Below are 25,386 nucleotides of genomic sequence, written 5' to 3'. Positions count from 1 at the left end.
GAATTGAACCAAAAATGCCTTACCTTGTCTCCTTGATACCTTGACAGCGTTTGTGTGGCGTATTTTGGCCGTTTCAGCGTGATTCCAGTGGGTTTTGGGTTCACTGGGTACCCTGTTTACCCCTCTGTAGAGGAAAACAGCGAACCTAAAACCCACTGAATCGCACTCAAATGGCCAAAATACGTCACACAAACATCCAAAACACGTTCTAAATTCCCATACAAGTCAAACAAACCCTTATAATTTACGCCATTGCGTAAGACTCATCGTGACACTCAAATAACAACGTGGTGTTACAAAGGTCAAACGAATGTCTTTGTGTGGGCAAACAAGTTGTCATCAGGTCGTCGGCCAAATTTCATGCACAGTTCGCGTTCACTTCTTTCAGGAGCATTTTTAAAATAACTGGGAACACACGCTGTTGATCAGGTAGGCAACGTGAATGTTTTCTTTTTACTGATTTTCAGGATTAAGTTGTAATACAAAACTTACGGAGGCCAATTCTGTTGTAAGGGACTGGTTATGCCTACTACATATAGTATGTGTTCAATCCAAACTGGATCGATCATGGACTGATCATCCGCTTTCAAAAATCATATATGCGTTATTGACCAAGCGTGAGGTCAAGATGGCTGGATATTGGCCAAGTTCTTTTTTTGCGTTTTCATGGACCGAGACGAAGTCGAGGTCCATAAAAACGCAAAAAAAGAACGAGGGCTTTATATGGCTTTACCATCAAGTTGAAACTACAATAACAAAACAAAACACGACATGAAACTGCTCTACTCGGACAGAAATTCTTCATAGCCGGCCGGTGCAAGATTTATTTTCAGTGCACCTTTGGATTAGAATGTAATCGTGGAAAACAAGGAATCCTAAATTATCTTAGGGCTCTAACTTTATAATGGCTTAAAGGAAGTGTACAATTATCGAGAACGAAAAAATTTAGATTTTCGCAAGAGCGGGAAGATTTGAATAGAATCCGGCAAACTCGCCATTTTCAGGCGATCGCGCGGTGGCGTAAATAATAATTTTTTTTTACACAGTTTTCGGCTTCCAATCATTAATTCTTGAATGAAACAATAGATTTTGAGATTATATGCAAACATAAGCCGAAAAAAAGAGCAGATAAATCAGAAAACTGGGCGAAACTTTGACAAGATTTTGTTGTTTACAACAAGCAAGACGCGGCTGAATTAAAAACGTGAGCTTCTTCAGCGAACTTAAAAAAATATATTTTTCTGAACTGCTCTAAACACTAACCGCAACTTCCACTACGCTATGATTTAAATACATTCATTGCAAACCTAGAGAACTTATCAATTTGGCACTCGACTTGAGACAATAAGTTTTTCAAAATCAATTCTATCTAAAATACTACACGCAGAGCAACTCACCTATTCAACTCACATTTATTGTAGCTGAAACGAAGTTTTCACTACACCAGGACGATTCCATTCTCTTTCCTTTCCTTTAGGTAAATGTTGAAAGTTTACCAAACTTTTTAGTGAGCGTTTTCTCCCAAAACAACGAGAAAATCGAAGAAAACCCGCATTGTTGTTGGGATTATCAAAACTTTCGATGCCAAGCGGAAGGGCAACGGGTAATCCCGAGCGGGCAAGATAGCTCCATCTTGCCCGCTCGGGTAGCCAATCACAGCGCAGAATTTGACTCATCTTGCCCGCTCGCGGAGCCAGCCATATAATAAAGACGTTTATTAACGAACTGAGCAGTTTTAAACTAAACAAGATTTTGAAAATGTTAAAAAAAAAACATTTTCAGTTCTGTTCAGCTTAAGAAATGGAAAAAACTTAGGAATGCCAAGTTGACCCAAGAAAAAGCAACATGATATTTCATATCTCGCATAGGTTTGTACCGGTCAAACCGTGAAACGCCAGCATATTTATCTTGCATCAATAATAAAGACTGTAGTAGGCCAATATGAAATTTTTTAAGGACGAGATCTGGTTGAAGTTAATTTTTATGAAATCGGTATGTGATTGAAGAAAGAAATAAGGTAAAGATAAATATTTGTTAACACTACCAGATAATATAGACTGTTTTGGTATCCATCTATTAATATAAACCTCAAATTTTAACTTTTTTAACCACCTTCAAATATAAACTACCGTATTCCTCGAATAATAGCCGTGGGCGATTATTTCTTTTTTCGCACCCAAAAGGGGGCGATTTTTCGAGGGAGGCGATTATTTCAAATATTTCTCACAGGAGGGCGTGCCCGGCCTAAATATTTTGTTTTATTATACCATTTAATCAAAAAACTAATCACATCAAAAATAAACCGAACATGGGCTTTTTAAGTGTTTCAAATTAATTGCTTCGTTGATTAATCAATGTTCAATGTCAATATCTTCGGTGTCAGAGCCTGAAAAAGTGAAATACATGAACATTACCATAGAAAAAACTGTAAAAAAAAAAAAAAAACCCGGTGCTTTTGTAACCATTCAGTTGTGACGATTAAATGAAAGCTTGTTTGTTGCCCAAGATGTCAACTTTTAACTTGAGAGGGAGGGGATAAAAGAAAAAGAAAATGGAGAGAGAGAGGGGGGAGGGATTATTCGAGGGAGGCGATTATTTTAAATTTTTTCGTCAAAGGGGGCGATTGTTCGAGGGAGGCGATTAATCGAGGGACGGCTATTATTCGAGGAAATACGGTATGTTTACGTTTTCCAATTCATCAATCCAACCCCCCAAAAAATCCTAAAAATCCGATTTTAAAACATTGTGGAAGATTAATGTAGCCTGTCATTACAAAACCCGGCTATTGCAATTGACGAATTTTTCAGGAGATGATAAAATCAAATCAAATCATGGCATTTAACTAGAATGCCCTGTTAATGTGAGCTCGTTATATTAACGAGTTCGCGTTAATTTTTTGTGCCCTAATCTCCCGTGGGCAAAGCTGTTGACGAGAAATTCTGCCATAAATATTTGAAATAATCGCCTCCCTCGAATAATCGCCCCCTTTCGGTGCGAAAAAAGAAATAATCGCCCCCGGCTATTATTCGAGGAAATACGGTAGTTTATTTTCCCGCGAGCTATTTTTAGAGCAGTTCACGGCGTTCGCTATACAGACAAATGTATGGAAAGTTCAAAACACGACTGGACGCTTTCAGCACAGCTACGTCCCTCCAATTGCTTTTTTCTTAAAATCCTTTTCCTGGTGCCAAAAGTTTCCAATTCATGAATTTTTCAGAAGCGATGTTTTATGAAAATTATTTGACATCGGATTTCCATACAAACACTGTTATTTCACGCCTGTTTGCCTACTCGTCAAAATGGAGTCGAAAACCGTGATAAGGCCTACGTTGATTCTTCGTCAGTCAAAACATAGCAATAGACCGTATTCGTATTCTCGGTATTGAACTGGAACTAGCTTGCACACGAGGCTTATGCGGGGAAATCTTTTCACATGCAAATAGTTTCTAATATATTCCCCCGCAAGAGCCTCCATTGCAAGCTCGATCCAGTTCAATACCGAGAATACGAATATGGTCTATTACTTTCTTCTCTGCTCGTTTGTGAGCGAACTGAGCACGGATTAAGTAGACACACTTTTCTCAATTACGTAAAAGTCTAAAATAACAAACTCAGCGAGGAAAAAAGCTGACTGGTAAAAACACCTACCTACTAAATCATAAAGACAGCTAAAATTAATTTGATGTGCTGTGTTTGGGCTCTTTCAAACTTCAATTTATCGGTATGCGTGACAATTTCATATCAGGGCGTCAAGCATTACTAATTATGTGACAGTTGATCGAATATTTTTTCGCTTTCAACGAAATTACTTTTTTTTACTGAAAACGACGCGTCTGGAGCACACGCTGAAGTAAGTCAGCCTTTTTAAGTACGAAGCAGGAGTTTACATTCAAAATTTCAATCAAAACCTGAGTTGGTGTTTTATGACGCCCTCGCTCAATAACCCAAACTAATTTTTTATATTCTGTGGAAGAACGTTATATTATCACTCTATAGCTGTTAAATGAACCATATTGGACTGAGTGGCCACATGTCGAAAAGTCAGTTTATATTTTTAAGGTGAAACTTGCTTTTTCACGGCTCTTGTCAAATCTTCATCAAAGAATGTGTTTTTTCGCAGTAAGAGGTATGATCAGGAGCTCCTGGTATGATCAAGAACCGAAAAACCAGCTGATATGTACAGGGCCAAATACTTTCTTCTTCTACGTTTTCCGCTTTCTGACGATAAAGCTTTTATTTCTTACGCGAGGGAATTTACGTCAATGCTAATTTTTGCTAATTTGAAGAATGAGAAGCAACCATGCGGATGTCATCCGCCCCTGCGAAAAAATCTTCGGGGGATGCCAGATGTGCGTCCCAAGATCCATCCATCGATCGATCGACGACAAAAAAATCTCGATTCAAAACTGTAACCAAGTTTACAATGGCGTTTAGCGAACGCAAAAATAAAGTAATTATTAAACGATTCCTGAAAACAGGTTTTGCTCCTGATTATTTCCAAAATTCTCTAAATGTGCTGTACTAAAACACAAAGGTGAAATTGGTTTCTCATATTGGTTTAATCTTAACGTTTCATTAAACTTCGACAAGCTCTTATAAATATACATTTTTTATGGTGTTGTCTGTAAAAAAAATTTTTATAGCATAGCGCGTGCATGCTTCTCCATCTGACGTACTTGCACACGTCATCGGATGGACGCACGGCCGTGCGTATGTTGAAAAATGTACCATGATGACGCCAATAGGAATTAGATTAGGATGCACGCGCGCTGTTATAAAAATTTTATAGTCCTTTGTCATTTCATTTATTTTCTCAGTTTCATCGATGTAATATCAAAACAATTAAATCGTCGCGGAGATTCAGTTCGTATCCAAGGTTCAGCATATTGCAGAAGGCCAAGAACCAGTTAAAAGGCAACAAGCCAAACCGCCGAGACAACTTTGTATCGTAAGGGAAATAACTTTGTACAGAAAGGATAGGTCCACAAAAAGGTGGGTTTTTAGTTTCATTTTAGTTCGCTCCTAATCCCACGACAGACCCTATATCTGGTTAATACCCGATGGGGCCTGAATTTAAAAAAAATTATTAAGGTTACAAAAACTGATGATTATCTAGAAACTGAGTCATTGAATTACAGAAATTTAACGAATTTCAACAATCACAATTCCTAATTCAAAAATGGTATACGTTGTGTTGTGTGGTCATTTGCTACTTAAATGAGAAGACGCACACTTCTATTGCTTTCTATGTAATGTCCTTTATTCGCTAAGCAATTATCTATATTGGAGTACAATAACTTATTGTAAACGTATGTTTTGGCTTATTCCTAGAAATTCTAAAACTTCAATGTTCAGTTAAAAAAAGTACGATAATATTTAACTTTATTTTACTCTATTATTTTCATTCCTCGCTGCAAGTCTAAATATTTATTCCCTTTCTTGTATTACATTTTTGCTTCATAGAAACTGAGATCTTAGTATATTTGGTAATTTAACTTTTCAATTAGGAAAAACACCACCTCTGGAAGCTTATGTTAAAAATACCTTATTACATCCTTTTCGTTCCTGTTTCGAAAGAATCTTAGTGAAACTTACTAGCGATTTGAATTGCTGTATCGGAATTGTCTTTTGGATATCTTCAGTTTTCTAAATTTTGGCACGAACAAACAAACCTTACCTAATTTTTTATTCTTTTAGCTTTCTGGCTCATGGCAGCTGAGGACACCTACTTTTCGCATAACAATAATGCTTATCTTAAAGAAAAACCAATTAACTTTAACGTTCAACAGAAAAATAGAGCTGCTTTGTGAACCATAATCAGTATAGTGGATGTCTTGATTCTGGGCTCTGAGGAGCACAATTCCCTAGCTGAATAAAGCAAGTTGAACATCAATCTCTGGCGACTTTGTATTCCTAAAATCGGTCCCGTAACACTATTCTATTTCTATTCAGTAACAGTACTTTCACATCATGCAGTAATATTCAGTAGTTTCACATAAGGTAACAGCAACACATCTCCTTGTTACTATAGTAACCAATACACTACATACGTACTCCATTGCTCAGAAAGAGAGGACGAATGTCACCTGGTATCTTCCATTTGATTTGAATTCGATCTTGGAGGATACGAATTGTTCTCTGTCGTTCTAGGGCTGTGGTAATGTGCGCTTTAAAAGCTACTAAAGCTATTCAGTGTACGGGTTCGGTAAAGCTTTAATTTTCATGTTTTGTTAATTTATGTCGTTCTTTTTCATAGTTTAATGGATACAAATATTCCACATTGAAGAAGAGTTTCAATTTCACTCATTTTCGTGTTATTTACATCAGGCTCGCGCCTGGTTCTTGTTTCCTAAAGTCAAAACCTAAAATGTATCTAATAAGATAAAGCTCACATTTGAGATTGAAATCCACTTTTACAATACTGAAATGCCTTATTTCGTAAAGACAGATATCCGGTGAAAACAGTTTCCAAAGAACAGAGTCATTTTCGTTACAGTGATATCGCCATATGAGTGTGACAGTAATAATATTAAATAACCTTTATTTACCCTCGGCAGTGTTTATAGCACAAGCGCTAGTAAGGCCGAGCATTAAACTTCACAAAGAAATAATTTAAATTGAACATATCATGGTTAATTGCTCCAGCTTGTAGGAGGCAGACTAGCTGCCTGCACACATTTTTTCTGGTGATCAGAATATCGTGTTGGAAACCAAAACTTTTTGTTGAAGTGTTGAATTTCAAATACTACCTTTAAGTTAGCTTTCACTGCCTTGAACAATGAATTTGACATAAATGTTGAAACACAATACATGAATTCAAATGAGCTTCGGTTCTTCACATTCACCTCAGTGAGAAGCTTTGTAAAACGTCAGAACTGTTTCCACCAGCAACTTCTGTAGGCTTGGAAAGAATGTTGAATTTTAAAATTTATTGAAAACGAACACCATAGTTTATGTTCAATTGTGTAACACAGTAACAAAACCCACTATTTGCGTCGTTTGGTAAGTGCGTTTTGAAAAAGTAATTCAAGAGTTTCTATTGAACTCGAGAGAAAAAGTGGTCATTGAACGATCAGAGATCAAAACAGAATTCTCTGATTACTACAGGTCAAATTGACCCAAATAGCACGCACCTACGGCTCAAGGTATTTAGACCAATTTTGAAGTAATACTTTAGGCATTTATTTAAAACAGCCCCCTAAGTCTTCTATAAACTGACTGACATTTCATCTATGTCCACGGAAATCATGTTTGATGTTTTGAACCGTCCATCTTTCACAATTTTAATTTTTGAAGCAGTTGTTGGGTGTCCTATTATTTCAATTAGCAATCCTTACGACTTGAAGGACACAAGACAGTGTTAACAGAAGGGGAGGCTTATTACAAAATCCGGCATATTAGAGAGGCAATTTCATGTTCAACAGCGCAAGAAACGAAGCTCTGAACACTAAAATCGGACTGAAAACGCATTAATCACTTATTTCTAATGAGGTTATATTTGCTTCCAGCTAGCAAGCTCGACCATGACACAATCCAAGCAGGCCACCTTTAGAGATGTTCTCATAATAGGTGCCGGTTGGTCCGGACTTGTGGCTTGTAAATGTATGTTGGAAGAAGGGTTAACGGCTGTGGCACTGGAAAAGCGTAGTGACGTGGGGGGCCTGTGGAACTACACAAACGACCCAGATATTATAACAGTTATGAAGAACACAAAAACAACTTCCTCGTCGTCCGTGACAGAAATGTCTGACTTTCCAATGCCAGAGGAGATTGGACAGTTTCCGAAGCACGAAGATCTGCTGAAGTATCTAAAGTCTTATTGTGATGCTTTCAAACTCTGGTCGCACATTCGTCTGGAACATGAAGTAAAGGAAGTTACCAAAGAAAACGAGCTCTGGCGGGTACGATGCGAAAAAGGCCAAGAATTTGAAGGAAAGTTTTTGATCGTTTGCACCGGTTCCGTTCAAAAGCCTAACCGCGACCTCGAGCACTCGGTCCTTCGGGACTTTGTCGGGGAAGTTCACCACAGTTCCGAGTTGAAATCGTTTGTGTCCGAGCATGCAAATAAGCGTGTGATGTTGATAGGCGGTGGAGAAACGGCGAGTGACGTCGTTGAGGAGTATTATGATCACGTGTCTCGACTTGTTTGGTGCATACCACGTGGCATGCATTTCTTTCGTAAGTTTGCCAAGATCCTGCCTAATCGACGGCCTCAAGCCTTGGATAAGGCCTCTTCAAGAGTAATGAAGTTCATTGCTCCATACACTAAGAGCAAACCAGGTAAGAAAATTAACTAACGTGGTGTTTCATGTTTCATATATAGGCTGCTTAAAATTTACAGTAAAAGAACAGCTTGCAGGAGAAAAAAACCGGTTGGTAATTATAACTTCTGAAATTATGCCATCTTGATCCCAGGCTTTTTCCTCTTAGAAAACGAAAAGATCCTGGGAACGAGGTGCGCCATTGGTTGAGTTGTTTTTCTTCTCAGTCTTTCCGTTTGGTAAATAAATAAAAATAAATAAACAAGTTGAATTGCTAGAACAATTGATAAGGGAAAACTGAAAATTAAAAACTGACTGAAATGCGGCTTAAAGGCAGCAGGGCAGTCGACAAACAACTCATGGTCAACATTTGATGTGGCAGATAATCTTTACCGTTTGTTGGAAAATGGCAATGAGCGGTCAAACTGCAGAAAATTTAACCAAAAGGACTCTAAAAGAGCCACTTGGAAAGTATTTTCTGTAAATGGTTTGTCTTCAAAGCTTATTAAAAGGAATTTTCACCAGCTTATTAAAATAAGCGCTCACTTTTTCTCGAATTCGCACTGTACTAGAATTGCATTTAACCTTTTGGTGCACAGTTTGGTCTCACGACCATTTATCATACTAAGGAACCAATTACTTGGCGCATTTCACTTATCCCGATTGGGAGGGCTAAGATTTAAACGTTTTCATGGAAATCACAATGATTTCACAAGCCCAAATTTACTTTTCAGTCCAGGCTTAAATTTCTTTACATTTACATAAGCATCTTCAACCCTGGCTAAAATTAATAGCAAACTCTTTTCTAAGAGGATTTGTTAACGAAGTCAGGCTGAAATTTAGCTAGACTTTCCCATACTACAAGATTGAAAAGGAACCGTTTTCGGGTCGGGCCCCCATGTAGCACTCCCACCTCCGGAACTGTAACAGCAAGTATTTCCTCCGTTTACATTTTGCAGGATTATCCTGGATTTGCAACTGGACAACAAACGGCTCTCTACTTGCTTACCAAGGTCACGGTATTGCTGAGTGGAAGAATGATGCCAAATTTTTCCGTTTCTTCATCAATAAAAATGGCCACGTTTTAGATAGAGTCGACTACCAGCGCTGTGTCCCAAAAGGAGCAATTAAAAGCATCAAAGGCAAAACAGTTGTCTTCTGCGATGGCAGTGAGGAAGTTGTTGATGTCATCATCCAGTGTACAGGTTACAAGACAGAATTCTCTCTCCTCCCCCCTCAGTTTCAAGCGGTACCCTTGACGCACAATTACAAGTTCATCTTCAACGTGGAAGACCCAACGCTAGCATTCGTGGGTTACGTTCGTCCGGTGGTCGGATCTATCTCCAGCATAGCCGAGATTCAGTCGCGATTTGTCGGAAAGGTGTTCTCGGGGAAGTGCGATCTGCCACCACGAGACGAACGTTTTGAAGTGGCGGTGAAAGACAAGGATTCCTGGGACGAGTACTTTAAGGATTCTTCCCGAAGACTGGGAACACTGGTGGAAGCGTACAGTTACATTGATGAAATCGGAAGACTCTGTGGAATAAAGCCGGATTATTGGCGGTTGTTTTGGCGGAATCCCCAAGGATGGCGCCTGGCCGTTTTTGCACCGTACGACGGCTGCTCATTTCGCCTCAATGAGCCCGAGAATGAAGCTTGGGCCTTGCAGCATTTGAGGGTGCAGATGACTGACACCTTTGGTCCTACGCACCTTCTGTTGATCATGTTCCTAAGATTCATTTGGTTCGACTACTGGCTTCACCTCCTCGGCAAGATCAAGTACATCATCCAGAGTGCTGATTGGTGGAAAAAGATCAGGGAGTGGCGACTGGTGCGAGCGCTGGATTGGTGTTGGCAGGCGCCTAAGCGATGGTTGTTTGACAGAAAAACGAGAGCTTAAAAGAGTGTTCCGTTCTTTGACCTCTTCTTTAGATAGATTTATTTCACAGATAGTTTTATTTAACAATTACCTTACAGCCAATTGGCTGAATAGCGTAATTTACAATTTAAATTTCTTTCACTATTTGGATAATCGCAAAAACAGATTAGGTAGGTAAAAATTAAATTAAGGTGGGGACACTAGAGGGCACTAGTTTGGGTGAAATTTGCAAGACTCTTTCACAAGCTTACCAATATTTGGAACTCAATTGCATAATTATAATACTATAAATAGTTTTCTACCAAGACCTCTTAAGCCGCGAACGGAATGGAGAAGACGTACTACATACTTTAGAGCTTTGAACGATAAGGCCTTCCTGCCTAACGAATTAAAAAGACCTATGCCTAACACGATTTTTTTTAAAAGAAAACTAAATGAGTTTTTTTGACTTGCTTTAGGTTTTTTTTTATTGTTACCTATTTTTATATCTTGTGGCATCTTCACTGAGTTTAAAACACGCTCACTTCTTTCATCTGCCAGAAGGACAGCTCGGAAGTACCCATACGTTCCGCTCGCCAGTCCGGCGCATTATGTGAACTTCCCATTTTCTTCAAAACATCTAATAGCAAGGACCACAGTATGGTACCTTTAGCTTGTCCCGTCTCGTGGAACAAATCTCTGCGACAAGTGCCCTTTTGTGAACGATACTAGGCCCTTCGATAGTGAGGGGCGAAAGGAAGATGCTTTCGTGGAGCGATGCAAAATATAAGGGTGCGTTTCTTTGGGAAAATCCGAATCCGGATTTTTGATCCAAGATCACTCGGATCATGGTGCATCAAAGAAACCGACGAATCCACTCTGGGTAAGGATTCGCCGGTTCCTTTGATACACCATGATCCGAGTGTTCTTGGATCAAAACTCCGGATTCGGATTTTCCCAAAGAAACGCACCTTTAGCCTCCACAGACGAACTGTAGTCGATAACCTAATGTTCCGGTCGCAGAGCGTTTCTGTCTGACAAGTTTTTTTACTGCATGCACGAAGTCGTTTAGCGTCCCCGAGACATCCCGTACTGATGAACACGGTGTTTTAAGCCCCCCCCCCCCCCCCCCACCTTCCCTCTATCCCCGGGTAAACTAACCCTCACAGTCGCTGCGCAGACCTTTTACCGATGGATTATGGGGAAACTCGTCTGGGTACCATTTGCCGTCTTCTCATTTTCTGAACGGCTGAGACAAGCTATCAGATTGGTAAAAAAGTCATTATCTAAAGTTAATATTTGATTTTTGTGTAACATATTTATTACCTTAATAAGAGGCACGGGTTCAACAGGCAACAGGGTTACTATAACTATTTATTATGGTGTCGAATGAAGATCACATTTATTTCTATGTGCATAGTTTGTACTGGATGTATGTTAAATCGACGCACATAAATCTTTGGTTTCACTGTAAAAGCAAAGTCAACTACATATTGCAGAAGATTCAAGATATTTGACCGTCATTAAAAGTGTTTGGTCGCTTTCACGAATATACTGCCATCTAGTTCCAGTGTATGACAATTGGCAAAACGCCATTATCAACGGGGGAGTGGCTCTAGATCAATCCCCTCCTCTCCCCCCCCCCCCCCCCCACCAGTGAATTCGTTTCAGTGACAGCATCGCACCGTAAGGAAACACAGGAACTATCCAAGATCTTCCAAGGAGAAGCTGACGAGTGCAATTGAAAAAAAATACACTAAGCATTTGTCATGTCATCTTTGTCGATTAATAAAAGTAGCGATTGTCATAACAAGTGTCTCAAAAATACTTATATATTTATTTACACCAACCCAAGATATTTCACAAACCACAGCGTTTTGTCCGGCGTCTGAAGCTGTCTAAATCTCTACCCAACATTTTGAATGGATATTATTGCGTAGATGATCTACAATAGTTTCAGAGATAGTACTCCCCCCATAACAGATCTGCTTATGGACCAGTTTGGTACAAAAAATAGTTTCTCCGATTATAATCACATCTCTGTGTCTACGAACACGGAATTTAAATTACATTTTTTGGGTAGAATTCCATTTATAGTGAGTAGTGAAATTACGGCAGCGCCTGAAAGAGATGATTATGCTGCACTTTTTTCTCATCTTCTCCTATTTAACCGCCATAACTTTTTTCTGCGCTCATTGCGCTTTTTTGTTCTTGTTTGCTCTTTGTAATGTGTGTTTTACCCTTATTTTCGTTTTCCCCGTCTGCTGTTGTGCGAGAGCACTCAGGAAACAGACCAAGGTACTTTTCAACATCTTTATTGTTTACGGTTTCCTGTAGATTTGACATTCTTGATTTGAGATTGTTGAGCTGTTGCTCTAAATTTGCTGCTAGAGTTGACAGATTTGCAATGTCCGCCGTTGGTTTTTTTTCTGGATTTGTTTGTGCCCCCCCCCCCCCCCCCTCCCTTGTTTGTTAAGCCTTTCTCGTTCAGACTGCCGATACGGTGAGCCCTTTTAAAATAACTGGGAACACACGCTGTTGATCAGGCAGGCTACGTGAATGTTTTCTCTTTGCTGATTTTCAGGATTAAGTTGTAATACAAAATAAAAGAGTAGTATATGTTCACTCCAATCTGGTACTGATCATCCGCTTTCAAAAATCAAAGACGTTTATTCACGAACTGAGCAGTTTTAAAACTGAACAAGATTTTGAAAATGTTAAAAAAAAAACATTTTCAGTCCTGTTCAGCTTAAGAAATGGAAAAAACTAAGGAATGCCAAGCTGACCTAAGACAAAGCAAAATGATGTTTCATATCCCGCATACGTTTGTACCGGTCAAACCGTAAAAGGCCAGCATACCTGCCAACTCTTTCTGAGTCAAACGCGTGAGATTTTTGTCTCGTCATGACTTTGCATCAATAATGGAGACTGTAGTAGGCCAATACGAAATTTTTAAGGGCGAGATCTGGTTGAAGTTAATTTTTATGAAATCGGTATGTGATTGAAGAAAGAAATAAGATAAAGATAAATATTTCAATTTGTTCACACTACCAGACAATATAGACTGTTTTTGTATACATCTATTAATAACCTCAAATTTTAACTTTTAGCCACCTTAAAATATTAACTACCGAGGGAGGCGATTATTTCAAATATTTCTCACTGGAGGTCGTCCCCTCAATATTTTGTTTTATTTTACCATTAAATCAAAGAACCGTGAATCACATCAAAAATAAACCGAACATGGGCTTTTTAAGTGTTTCAAATTTGTTTCGTTGATTAATCAATGTTCAATGTCAATATCTTCGGCGTCAGACACTAACACCAACCTACTGAATTCGCTACCAAATCATAAAGACAGCTAAAATTAATTTGATGCTGCTGTATTTGGGCTCTTCGGCCAGGGAGGAAGTAAGGCCATTCCCATGATGCATTGCTTCCAACTATATTACCCTGGGCTCTTTCAAACTTCAATTTATCGGTATGCGTGACAATGACATATCAGGAGCGTCAAGCATTACTAATGATGTGACAGTTGATCGAACATTTTTTCGCTTTCAACGAAGTTACTTTTTTCTTTTACTGAAAACGACGCGTCACATGGACCATTGCTGGAACACACGCTGAAGTAAGTCAGGCTTTTTAAGTATGAAGCAGGAGTTTACATTCAAAATTTCAATCAAAACCTGAGTTTTCGGCTTTAATAAGTGATTACGCTTTGTCATGTACTCAGTTTTCGATGGCGTTTTATGAAGCCCTCGCTAAATCTGCTAAATAACCCAAACTAATTTTTATATATCTGTGGAAGAACGGTATGCTATAAAATGAACCATATTGGAGAGTGTAATAATAATAATTTAATAATTTATTTACTTATATAGCGCCCTTTAACATTAGAATGATCAAAGGCGCTTTACAATCCAAGAAAAACTAATATTTACAATAGATATTACAATAAAAATGCTATTTGCTATAGATCATTACAATAACAGTACTAAAATAAATAATAATAATACAAATAAATAATAAAAAAAATGGATGAAACAATAAAAAGTAAATAAATAAAATACAAAACCCCTATAACATGGTAATGCGAAACTAAAACGGTAGCTTTAAGAATTAATTAAATTAAGCTTGTTTTCGCTTGTAAAATGTAGTTTTTAGAACTTTAAAATGGGGGTGAATATACGCAGTCCACGCAGTATCAGATAGCCAAGTTTTCTCATGACACTACGGTAAAGTTAATAGTGAAAAGAAAATAGAGCCTGGTCGGAGGTTATATAAGCTTCAACCTAATTAACTAAAACATGGTAAAGATTTTCAAACAACATTCGATAAACTTCAGCAAGATATCGTTCCCAACCTGATTGCCGTCGACGACAAATACCAACAAATGTTTACAAACGTAAGCTTAATTTTTTCCGCCGTGAAATTTACGAACGATAGGTTTCACAAGATCAGCTTTTGCTTACCCAGATACCATGATCCCAGAATAAATACAATAAAATGGCAGAAGTACATTTAATAACAAGACAGAACTCTGTAAACATTCAACCGAAATAACCTTGAAATAAACTTGAAAATCTAAGATTATCAGAAAGAGCGATAATTTTTTTTCAATTCACACACTCAGTGCAAGCTTAAGAAACTCACCCTAAAAAAAATATTTTACCTGCACTCGATGTGGTTTATCAGTCCTATAAGTTGCAAACTAACAAAGCTCACAAATGAACTGTTGTGTAAAGAGTGATATTTTTGTCTTTCTGTCCGTCCGCTTTCTGAACCACTTTTTGGGCCACACATTCTTGAATACTCCGCTTTTAACGCAGTGGTAACAAAGGCCGTTAGTTTTCCCTGTTCAAGTTCAATTATGTTTCTGCTGGGCTGCTGATAGAATATCTGTTCCTGTTCGACAAAGTAATCTCCAATAAATTCTGCTCCAGTCAGATCAACTCGCAGACTCCGCGGTGCGAATGGATTACAAGTTTGCTTCTTTCAGTTCCTTCAACAGCACGAGAAAGGCTGTTAAACTCTTATCTGCTTTAGACAATGTTGAGAACGATTTTAACCGGCCAGCATTGACTATGAACCACGTTTCAGAGTCGATAATTAGAGGAGTTTTTCCGAAAATTGTCAGGTCCATCGTTAACCTCGACCGTCGCAAGTCAAACTCAGCTTTGTCAAACGCTGCAACATAGCGCAAAGGTTCTCGCGCCTTTTCTGTTTAGTCATGTGATTTGACTTGTTATCTTTTTCGTTTTTATTCACTGCAAAAAATAAGAAGCGTATGAAAATTTAGTTGCATTTCGATTCTATGGCTGTTTTTGCTTCGATATCTTTGACAGTCTATTTCATTTCTTGTCTTGAAACCTCCGATTCAAAGACACTTCCGGTAAAATGTAATATCCAATCAGATTTCGATTTGCTGGATTTTGACATTGATTAGCCCAGAGGTCTTGCTTCCTTGGTGCTGACCAAAAGGAACGCAGCCTCTGGGAACGAGATTGGATGTCGTGAATTTCACGACATCCGGTGGCGCACGCTCAGTGTGATAAATTACTATTGCGCTTGCTCCGTATTAGGAAACCGGAAACATTTTGTCGAAGGATCAATCTAAGCGGGCTCTGGGAACGAGATTGTCGAAGGATTGTCAACACAACGAAAGAAGGTGTTCTCATGCCCAATTTAATAGAGATTTTAACTACCCTACCCGCCACTACTCTGAAAAACCACAGCCTACGTCTTCGATTAACGGCTTTCAGGCGTTATTTTAAAATAATTCAAGAACTTTTTCGTTGTGGATACAGTCGTAGTTCTGTGTTTACACCCGTCCGGTTAGTACTTTTTTTTTTATCTGTCACGCCTTGTAATGCGAATGACTTCGGAAAAAAGTCAACCAGATTTCCGAAGAATTAAGGAAAAATTACTCAGAAGTGACACTCAAAAGCCGAATTAGTTTGTCTCATCTATCGGTTAATTAACTTATTGGAAACGAAACGTGGCAAGAAATGTTTTAGTGGTTTCTTGTACATGTTTCACTGTTGCATGTATAAATTTCATACATTCTGCACCGCTATTATCTTAAGTTGTTGTGAAATATTGTTATCGGACTTGCGCCTTGTGTCATAAATGTAATGTTTAAAATACGTTCCATAACTGAGGCAGATTGTCGATGTCGAAAAATCTGTGTGTTGTTTATATGAAAGGGGAAAAATGGAACCCACATTGCTGCTATATTAGTTCAAAGACCAACCGTTGCCATTCAGTGAATAGCTCGGGTATCTTAATTTGTCTTACATCTCTGTGTTCTGAGATCTATTATCTCAGATAAAAGCTTACCAGCTTTGTAACATCTTTAAAATATGAGTAAAGATCAGCAATGGCACACTGTTATTATTTTAAAATCCCTAAAGATCAGATGCAAATCATTATTTTGTTTTAGTGGTCAAACAAACTGCAGTATAGTTTTGTTTCTGGTTACCCAATTTAAGGACCCCAGTCATGTTTACTCTCTCTCAGAAACCACAGGGTAAAGGTGGATGGGGAGAGAATCCTACTCACAGTGATGGGGGTGATTCTAATACTTTTTAGCATTTAGTTCTTTAAGATGTTTAAAACTGAAATGATTACCACTGAATAACACCATTAATTTCCTTTGTTGTTCTCATAAAGAATAAAATAAAACATGCTTGTGTGACATTGGCATCTACAGGTAGGTTAAACTAAATCAAACAGGTCTATTTGCCTCAGAGGCATTTTGGTAGTACCCTTTACAGCGGCCAAACACTTGCTGTGAGTCTTTCATAGGGTCAGAGAAGTTCCCCACACTACTAGAAAAAATATGAGACCTGCCATTGGGGCTTTGCTAGTCCATTTGAAACTCTAAAATGTGAAAAAAATGTTATGTACTTAGATAAAGAGCTTAAAACAAATTTATTTATACTTGCAAAATTTAAAAATTGTTATAAAATAGAATGAGTTATAATATTATAAAAACAAATTCAGATGTCTTAAAAAGTGTCTAAGACTTGAATACAAAAGAAATAGAACCTTTCAACTCTAGGACAGCTTTCTTTCTGAGATGGGTGTCACTTGAGTGCAGTAACTGTTAGTTAAACACAAGGAGAAAAGTCTTCATCTAGTTATGCATGTCAAGCACATGTCAAAAGACAACAACAACAGCAATAAAAAGTAACAAATTAAAGCCAGGTGACCCTTGCAGTGGGAAAGTCACGGACGTATCCTTCCTCTATCCTTCCTCTGTGGTGAATCCGGTAAAACCACAAATGTAGCCTTCCTCCATGTCAACAGGCCATCAGGGGTTGTGATTTGAGGAGGTTATCAGTTCAGTTACGTTGCTTTTAATTCTCAACAGAAAAATGGGATGCCATCATTTCCATGTGACTCAGAAAGGGTGTAAATCGCCTGTGAGCTGTTGATTGAAAGTCATTATTTAATTGGAAGTTAATGGATTGTCCAGACAAATTCAGTATTAAATAAGACTTACCTAAGTCCCTTAGTCCTAATTCTTATTCCCTTCAACAAAACCCATTAGAAGCCATATTCATTCTTAAAAGCAAACAATGCACTAATTGGGTGAACCGGTGGAAGTGAGAAGAACAAACAAATCTTTAATTTGCCTTTTAGCTTCTGTTTGCTTAGCCTCTGATCGGTGAGTTGGTAGAGCTTCTGTAAGGTTTACACTTATTTATTTTATTTTTATTTATCAAATCAATTCCAAATTACATTACTTTGCACAGGACAATCCAATTAATCTGTGGTCAGCTTAAAACAAAATATGAGATTCCTTGGAATAAACCGCCTAATACATCACCGATAGTTACTTGTATTATTACCAACAAGGGAAACTTCAATTTTTCTCAGCATTTTATTATTTGTGTGCGACAGTGTACAGTACTTCCGAAAATTATAAATCGAAATGTTGTGTCTGTTTGGCCGTGAGCGTGTTTCTGGGCAACGGAATAAAGCCGAGTAAGAGGCACTTACCTTCGAAATTGAGAGATACATCACTCCTGACTTGTGCTAGTACAAAGGGTATGGTTCACTGTTCGTTCAGTTCTTCCGATCCTCTGAGATCCCAATGATCACCTTGGCTTTTATGGAAAGCAATCTAGCTTATTCAGTTGAAAGAATTGAAACACTTAGCAAAATATTTCAACATCAAGTTTCTAAAAATATTTCGGGCGTCTCCTTTGATGAACTTTTATCCAAATCGCTAATTCTTTGCGCTAAACAGAAAGTACTTTTCGTCTTTCGACAAAATGTTTACATCATTTGTTCCGTTATATAGCACGATTTCAAGCGTCTCACCGGAAGTAAAGATCAATGTGCAGAAGCGTAGAATTTTTTACCTTACGGCGTATCAGGTTTTCGGCAGCCAATGAAAAAAAAGATATTTTTGGATGGACCCAGAGACACTCGTTCAACAATTTAAAAAAAAAACGTTGGGGCTCTGGGGACGAGAATGGATGTGCGCAGGCAAGCTGTTCCACAGCGCAGGCGCAGAGGCATGAAACGAGCGGGCACCTAAAGTCGTGCACATAACCCCTTTTGGACGTTCTAAAAATATTGTGTTATTATTGCGCAATGAATACCTGGACGATGATCTAATACAGATCAGGTTACTTAAATAACTAGGAGCCATGCCATGAATCGCCTTAAAAGTAATCATCAAGATCTTGAATTGAATACGATAGTTTACTGGCAGCCAATGAAGGTTGTAAAGTACAGGTTTATTATGATCGAATTTCATTGTGTCCGTATTAAGCCTGGCTGCCATATTCTCTATGCGTTGTAATTTCGATAGCTGGTACTTGGATAACCCATGTAGTAAACTATTGCAATAATCCAGCCTTGACGTTACGTAAGCATGGACCAATGATTGTCTGCATTCCTTGGATAAGTATTTCGATATACGCCTAATGTTATGAATGTGATAGAAGGAGGCCTTGCATATCTGATTAATATGGCTATTCATCCCAAGAGATTCGTCCAGCATAACGCCGAGGTTCCTAACACTGAAAGAACGATCAATCTTCTGGTTGCCAACTTCTATGCTAGAAGAACGAAGTTTGCTTAACTGCTGACGAGTTCCGATAGCAAGAAACTCAGTCTTCGTGTCGTTCAATAGCAGCCGCCCATCTATCATCCACTTTCGAATGTCCTTAATGCATGCTTCCATAGCGCGATGTGCGACATCCTGGGCAACATCATCGCCTGGCCTGAAGCTGAGGTAGAGTTGGGTGTCATCGGCGTAGCAATGGACTTGAGGAAGGTGATATTCAATGATCTCAAAGAGGGAAGAGGTGTAAATAACGAACAACAGTGGACCGAGGCATGAACCCTGGGGAACACCGCAGTCCAGAGAAAATTCGGTTGACAGCGATCCATCAATTGTGACTCGTTGACTCCGACCAGACAGGTACGAGCGGAACCAGTCTAGGCTTTACCCTGCAAGCCAACAACCTTGGTCAGCTGATCAAGCAAGATGGAATGATCGACCGTATCGAACGCAGCACTAAGATCCAAAAGGATCAACAGAGTCACGTGTTGCGAGTTCATTTCCAGAAGAACATCGTTCATGACTTTGAGCAAGGCCGTCTCTGTGCTATGGTGTTCACGATAAAACGACTGCAGCTCTGGATAGATGTTATTGGTGACCATCTGACCATGCGTCTGTATGAACACAGCCTTCTCTGTAAGTTTGGAAATATATTGTAAATTACTGACTGGTCGGAAATTCTGAAAAATCGGTTCCAGTCCAAACTTCTTCAACAGGGGATGGACCAAGGCACATTTCCACTGATCAGCAAATATACCATTCTGCAGTGAAAGATTAATGATCTTGGTTATAACAGGGAGCAAAGTGTATATCGAAAAGTCAGTTTATAATTTTAAGGTGAAACTTGCTTTGTTACGGCTCTTGTAAAATTTTAATCAAAGAATGTGTTTTTTTGCAGTAAGAGGTATGAGGCCCTGTTAGGGGGGGTCTGTATGTCCCCTGTCTGAATTTCAAACCTTTACATGTCCCAATTTCGGAAAGGCCGCATGTCACTGTCGCCTAAGGTATGATCAGGAGCTCCTGGTATGATCAAGAACCAAAAAACAAGCTGATATGTACCAGGGCCAAATACTTTCTTCTTCTACGTTTTCCACTTTCTGATGATAAAGCTTTTATTTCTTACGCGAGGGAATTTACGTCAATGCCAGGGGCAATGCTAATTTTTGCTAATTTGAAGAATAAGAAGCAACCATATCAACCGAACAGGCTACACAGTGGCCGCCATATTTTTGAAAACAAGAGCTTAAAAGAGTGTTCCGTTCTTTAGATAGATTTATTTCATGGATAGTTTTATTTAAAAATTACCTTACTGCCATTGGCTGAATAGCGTAATTTACAATTTACTTTTCTTCCACTATTTGGATAATCGCAAAAACAGATTAGGTAGGTAAAGATTAAGGAGGCTCGAGGCAGTTTTTATGGACTTAGGGTGGAAGTTTTGAAATTACAATCTCGCATACAAGATAAACTTCGATCTCCTTCATACTACATCTTCATTTCAACATATGATCAACGTTAATTTTCTCATCGGTTTCCAAGCAACAGCTATTACCATAGCAACGGAAGCCCATAGCCTCTCATTTTAAACATTGTCGATTATCTCGAAATCTAGTCAGACACTTTATGACGAAACTTTAGGGATTTAAACTACTCAATCTAGACAACTTGTAGGCGAAATTGGAAAAAAATCTGTAAGAGAGTTTTCAAGTAAATAATGAATCAATTTTACGGGGTCATTTTGTTTATTCCAGCATTTTTCACCAATATCTCTGGCAAAATAAAACTTGACACTTTGTCTTTTCTGTCAAAGGGTCTTTCCTGATAGCAAAACATTCTAAACATTTGTTGAGCTTCATGCGTATCTCCGATTTTAAGATATTTATGTTTAAAAACAGTGAAAATAAAGCGCAGATGAATCAAAAAGTTCCTACTTTGCACCGGCAAATTTTTCTGTTAAATTACAAGCGGTTAGAGTAGAAATTCTTTTCGATATTCACGCAAGTTTTAGGCTCAAGAACCGAAACCGGTGTTAGATAGGAAGGTTGAATCTTGGTCAAGTTTCAGTCATTATTCGCTTTCTCCGAACAATAATTTTATTTTGTTTGTCCCGGTCTGTCCACTGCTGTTCACGTGCTGTGAATATTTATGATTAGGTGAAGTCGTGCAAAAGGTAACATTTACATAAATATATGCTCCTGCTTCTCAAGTCTTCCATTGTAAATTTTACCTTTTGCACGACTTCACGTGATGATAAATATTTAAAGCACGTGAATAGCAGTGAAATAGACCGGGACAAACAAAATAAAATTCTTGTTCGGAGAAAGCGAATAACGACTGAAACTTGACCAAGATTCAGCCTTCTTATCTAACACCAATTTCGGTCCCTGAACCTAAAACTTGCGTAGATATCGAAAAGAATTATTGCTTTAACCGCTTGTAATTTAAGAGAAAAATCTGTGGGGGTATTTTAAAGATATCTCCATTTATGCACAGTAGGAACTTTTTCATTCATTTGCGCTTTATTTTCACTGTTTTTAACATAAATATCTTAAAATCGGAGACACCCATGAAGCTCATATCATAACATACGTTTAGCATGTTTTGCTATCAGGAAAGACCCTTTGACAGAAAGGACAAAGTGTCAAGTTCTATTTTGCCAAAGATATTGGTGAAAAATGCTGGAATAAACAAAATAACCCCGTAAAAATTGATTCATTATTTACTTGGAAACGCTCTTACAGATTTTTTTATAATTTCGCCTACAAGTTGTCTAGATTGAGTAGTTTAAATCCCTAAAGTTTCGTCATAAAGTGTCTGACTAGATTTCGAGATAATTGAAAATGTTTAAAATGAGGGGCTATGCGCTTCCGTTGCTATGGTAATAGCTGTTACTTGGAAACCGATGAGAAAATTAACTTTGATCATATGTTGAAATGATGATGTAGTATGAAGGAGATCGAAGTTTATCTTGTATGCGAGATTGTAATTTCAAAACTTCCACCCTAAGTCCAAAAAAACTGCCTCGAGCCTCCTTAAATTAAGGTGGGGACACTAGAGGGCACTAGTTTGGGTGAAATTTGCAAGACCCTTTTACAAGCTTACCAATATTTGGAACTCCATTGCATAATTATAATACTAGAAATAGTTTTCTACCAAGACTTCTTAAGCCGCGAACGGAATGGAGAAGACGATCGACATACTTTAGAGCTTTGAACGATTAGGCCTTCCTGCCTAACGAATTAAAAAGACCTATGCCTAACACGATTTTTTAAAAGGAAACTAAATACGTTTTTGTGACTTATTTTATGTTCTTTTTTATTGTTACCAATTTTCAAATCTTGTGGCATCTTCACTGAGTTTAAAACACGCTCACTTCTTTCATCTGCCAGAAGGACAGCTCGGAAGTACCCATACGTTCCGCTCTCCAGTCCGGCGCATCATGTAAACTTCCCATTTTCTTCAAAACATCTAATAGCAAGGACCACAGTATGGTACCTTCAGCTTGTCCCGTCTCGTGGAACAAATCGTATGTCGTGGCTTATTCCGAGAAATTCTAAAACTTCAATGTTCAGTTTAAAAAAGTACGATAATATTTAGCTTTATTTTACTCTATTATTTTCACTCCTCGCTGCAAGTCTAAATATTTATTCACTTTCTTGTATAAGATTTTTGCTTCATAGAAACTGAGTTCTTGGTTTTTTCGGTAATTTAACTGTTCAATTAGGGAAAACAACACCTGTAGAAACTTATCTTAAAAAAAAAAACCTTATTACTTCCTCTAGAATGTGTTTTCAGTTGTGAAAATGGAAAACGATATAGCCGATCTTTAATGAATGTTTGTTTTAGGTTCGTGCTCGCTCACCACACCTAGAAGCCGAACTTCGCGTAATGATTAGTTTAGCGAACCTCATTAAAATCCAACTTCACTCGCACACTTAAACACCTCTAGCTAGTTTCTGGGCTGCCAACTCAATCATTTTCAATTCAATTTTACTTTTCCCGGCTTTTAGCTTTAAACTAAAATCTGTTTCGAAAGAATCTTAGTAAAACTTGGTTACTTTCAGGCTAGTGATTTGAATTGCTGTATCGGAATTCAGTTTTTCAGATATCTTCAGTTTTCTAAATTTTGGCACTAACTACGAAACCTTACCTATTTTCTTATTCTTTTAGCTTTCCGGCTAATGGCAGCTGAAGACACCTACTTTTTGCGTAACAATAATGTTTATCTTGAAGAAAAAACCAATTAACTTTTACGTTCAACATAAAAATAGAGCTGCTTTGTGAACCATAATCAGTATAGTAGATGTCTTGATTCTGAGCTCTGAGGAGCACAATTCCCTAGCTGAATAAAGCAAGTTGAACATCAATCTCTGGCGACTTTGTATTCCTAAAATCTGTCCCGTAACATTATTCTACTTCTATTCAGTAACAGTACTTTCACATCATGCGGTAGTATTCAGTAGTTTCACATAAGGTAACAGCAACACATGTCCTTGCTACTATAGTAACCAATACACTACATACGTACTCCATTGCTCAGAAAGAGAGGACGAATGTCACCTGGTATCTTCCATTTGATTTGAATTCGATCTTGGAGGATACGAATTGTTCTCTGTCGTTCTAGGGCTGTGGTAATGTGCGCTTTTAAAGCTACTGAAACTATTCAGTGTACGGGTTCGGTAAAGCTTTAATTTTCATGTTTTTTTTTTTTAATTTATGTCGTTCTTTTTCATAGTTTAATGGATACAAATATTCCACATTGAAGAAGAGTTTCAATTTCACTCATTTTCGTGTTATTTACATCAGGCTCGCACCTGGTTCTTGTTTCCGAAGTCAAAACCTAAAATGTATCTAATAAGATAAAGCTTACATTTGAAATTGAAGTCTACTTTTACAATTCTGAAATGCCCTTTTTCGTAAAGACAGATATCCGGTCACCGACACTAAGCACTTAACCTCCGAAGTGTTTATAACACAAGTGCTAGTAAGGCCGAGCATTACACTTCGCAAATAATTAATTTAAATTAAACATATCATGGTTGATTATTCCAGCTTGTAGGAGGTAGCTTAGCTGCCTCTTCACATTTTTTCTGGTTATCAGAATATCGTGTTGGAAACCAAAACTTTGTCATTTTTCTTGTAAGCCGTAGCAAAAGACGTGTTGAATTTTAAATCTGACAACCTTTAAGTTAGCTGTCACTGCCTTGAACAATGAATTTGACATAAATGTTGAAACACAATACATGAATTCAAATGGGCTTCGGTCCTTCACATTCACCTCAGTGAGAAGCTTTGTAAAACGTCAGAACTGTTTCCAACAGCAACTTCTATAGGCTTGGAAAGAATGTTCAATTTTAAAATTAATTGCAAACGAACACCATTTATGTTCAATTGTGTAACACAGTAACAAAACCCACTATTTGCGTCGTTTGGTAAGTGCGTTTTGACAGAGTAATTCAAGAGTTTCTATTGAACTCGAGAGAAACGTGGTCCGGCATTGAACGATCAGAGATCAAAACAGAATTCTCTGATTACTACAGGTCAAATTGACCCAAATAGCACGCACCTACGACTCAAGGTATTTAGCCCAATTTTAAAATAATACTTTAGGCATTTATCCAAAACAGCCCCCTAAGTCTTCTATAAACTGACTGACATTTCATCTATGTCCACGGAAATCATGTTTGATGTTTTGAACCGTCCATCTTTCACAATTTTAATTTTTTAAGCAGTTGTTGAGCGTCCTATTATTTCAATTAGCAATCCTTACGACTTGAAGGACACAAGACAGTGTTAACAGAAGGGGAGGCTTATTACAAAATCCGGCATATTAGAGAGGCAATAACTTTGTACAGAAAGAATAGGTCTGCAAATAGGTGGGTTTTCGAGTTTCATTTTAGTTCGTTTCTTGCCTCAGAGAGACCCTTATCTGGTTAATTCCTGATGGGGCCTGAATTAAAAAAAATAGTCAAGGTTTACAAAAACTGACGATTGTCGAGAGACTGATTCATTTAAATATAGAAATTTAACGAATTTCAACAATCACAATTCCTAATTCGAAAATGGTATACGTTTTGTTGTGTGGTCATTTGCTACTTACTAAATGAAAAGACACACACTTCCATTGCTTTCTATGCAATGTCCTTTATTCACTAAGCAATTATCTATATTGGAGTACAATAATT

At 38.0% G+C, this 25,386-nt stretch overlaps 2 protein-coding genes across 4 annotated transcripts in view; both read left to right on the top strand.

Annotated features, from left to right (window-relative positions):
• Nucleotides 1–250: 250 nt before the first annotated feature.
• LOC146464678 (uncharacterized) lies at nucleotides 251–20,576 on the top strand. Of its 3 annotated transcripts, none has more exons than XM_085129493.1 (4): nucleotides 252–429; nucleotides 7,509–8,280; nucleotides 9,221–10,165; nucleotides 20,454–20,576. In XM_085129493.1, the coding sequence occupies exons 2-3, from the start codon at nucleotides 7,524–7,526 to the stop codon at nucleotides 10,159–10,161; spliced, it is 1,698 nt and encodes a 565-aa protein (XP_084985619.1). In that variant the 5' UTR covers nucleotides 252–429; nucleotides 7,509–7,523; the 3' UTR covers nucleotides 10,162–10,165; nucleotides 20,454–20,576. The 3 variants fall into 3 exon arrangements, with proteins under 3 accessions (XP_084985620.1, XP_084985619.1, XP_084985621.1); XM_085129495.1 differs by lacking the exon at nucleotides 252–429 and adding an exon at nucleotides 7,123–7,145; XM_085129494.1 differs by lacking the exon at nucleotides 20,454–20,576 and having other exon boundaries at nucleotides 251–429; nucleotides 9,221–10,963.
• A 4,461-nt stretch (nucleotides 20,577–25,037) lies between these two features.
• The window catches only part of LOC146464677 (uncharacterized), a 9,864-nt gene continuing 9,515 nt past the window's right edge, over nucleotides 25,038–25,386 (top strand). Inside the window, exon 1 of the mRNA XM_085129490.1 lies at nucleotides 25,038–25,077. The gene's annotated coding sequence lies outside the window, so the exon portion shown is untranslated. The remainder of the gene's footprint in view (nucleotides 25,078–25,386) is intronic.

Source organism: Pavona decussata, unplaced genomic scaffold (genome assembly GCF_977016875.1).
Source record: "Pavona decussata unplaced genomic scaffold, jaPavDecu1.1 SCAFFOLD_161, whole genome shotgun sequence".
In the NCBI taxonomy this organism is placed as follows: domain Eukaryota; kingdom Metazoa; phylum Cnidaria; class Anthozoa; order Scleractinia; family Agariciidae; genus Pavona; species Pavona decussata.
The sequence above is the reverse complement of the archived record's forward strand: the minus strand, read 5'-3'. Positions and strand labels throughout refer to the sequence as shown.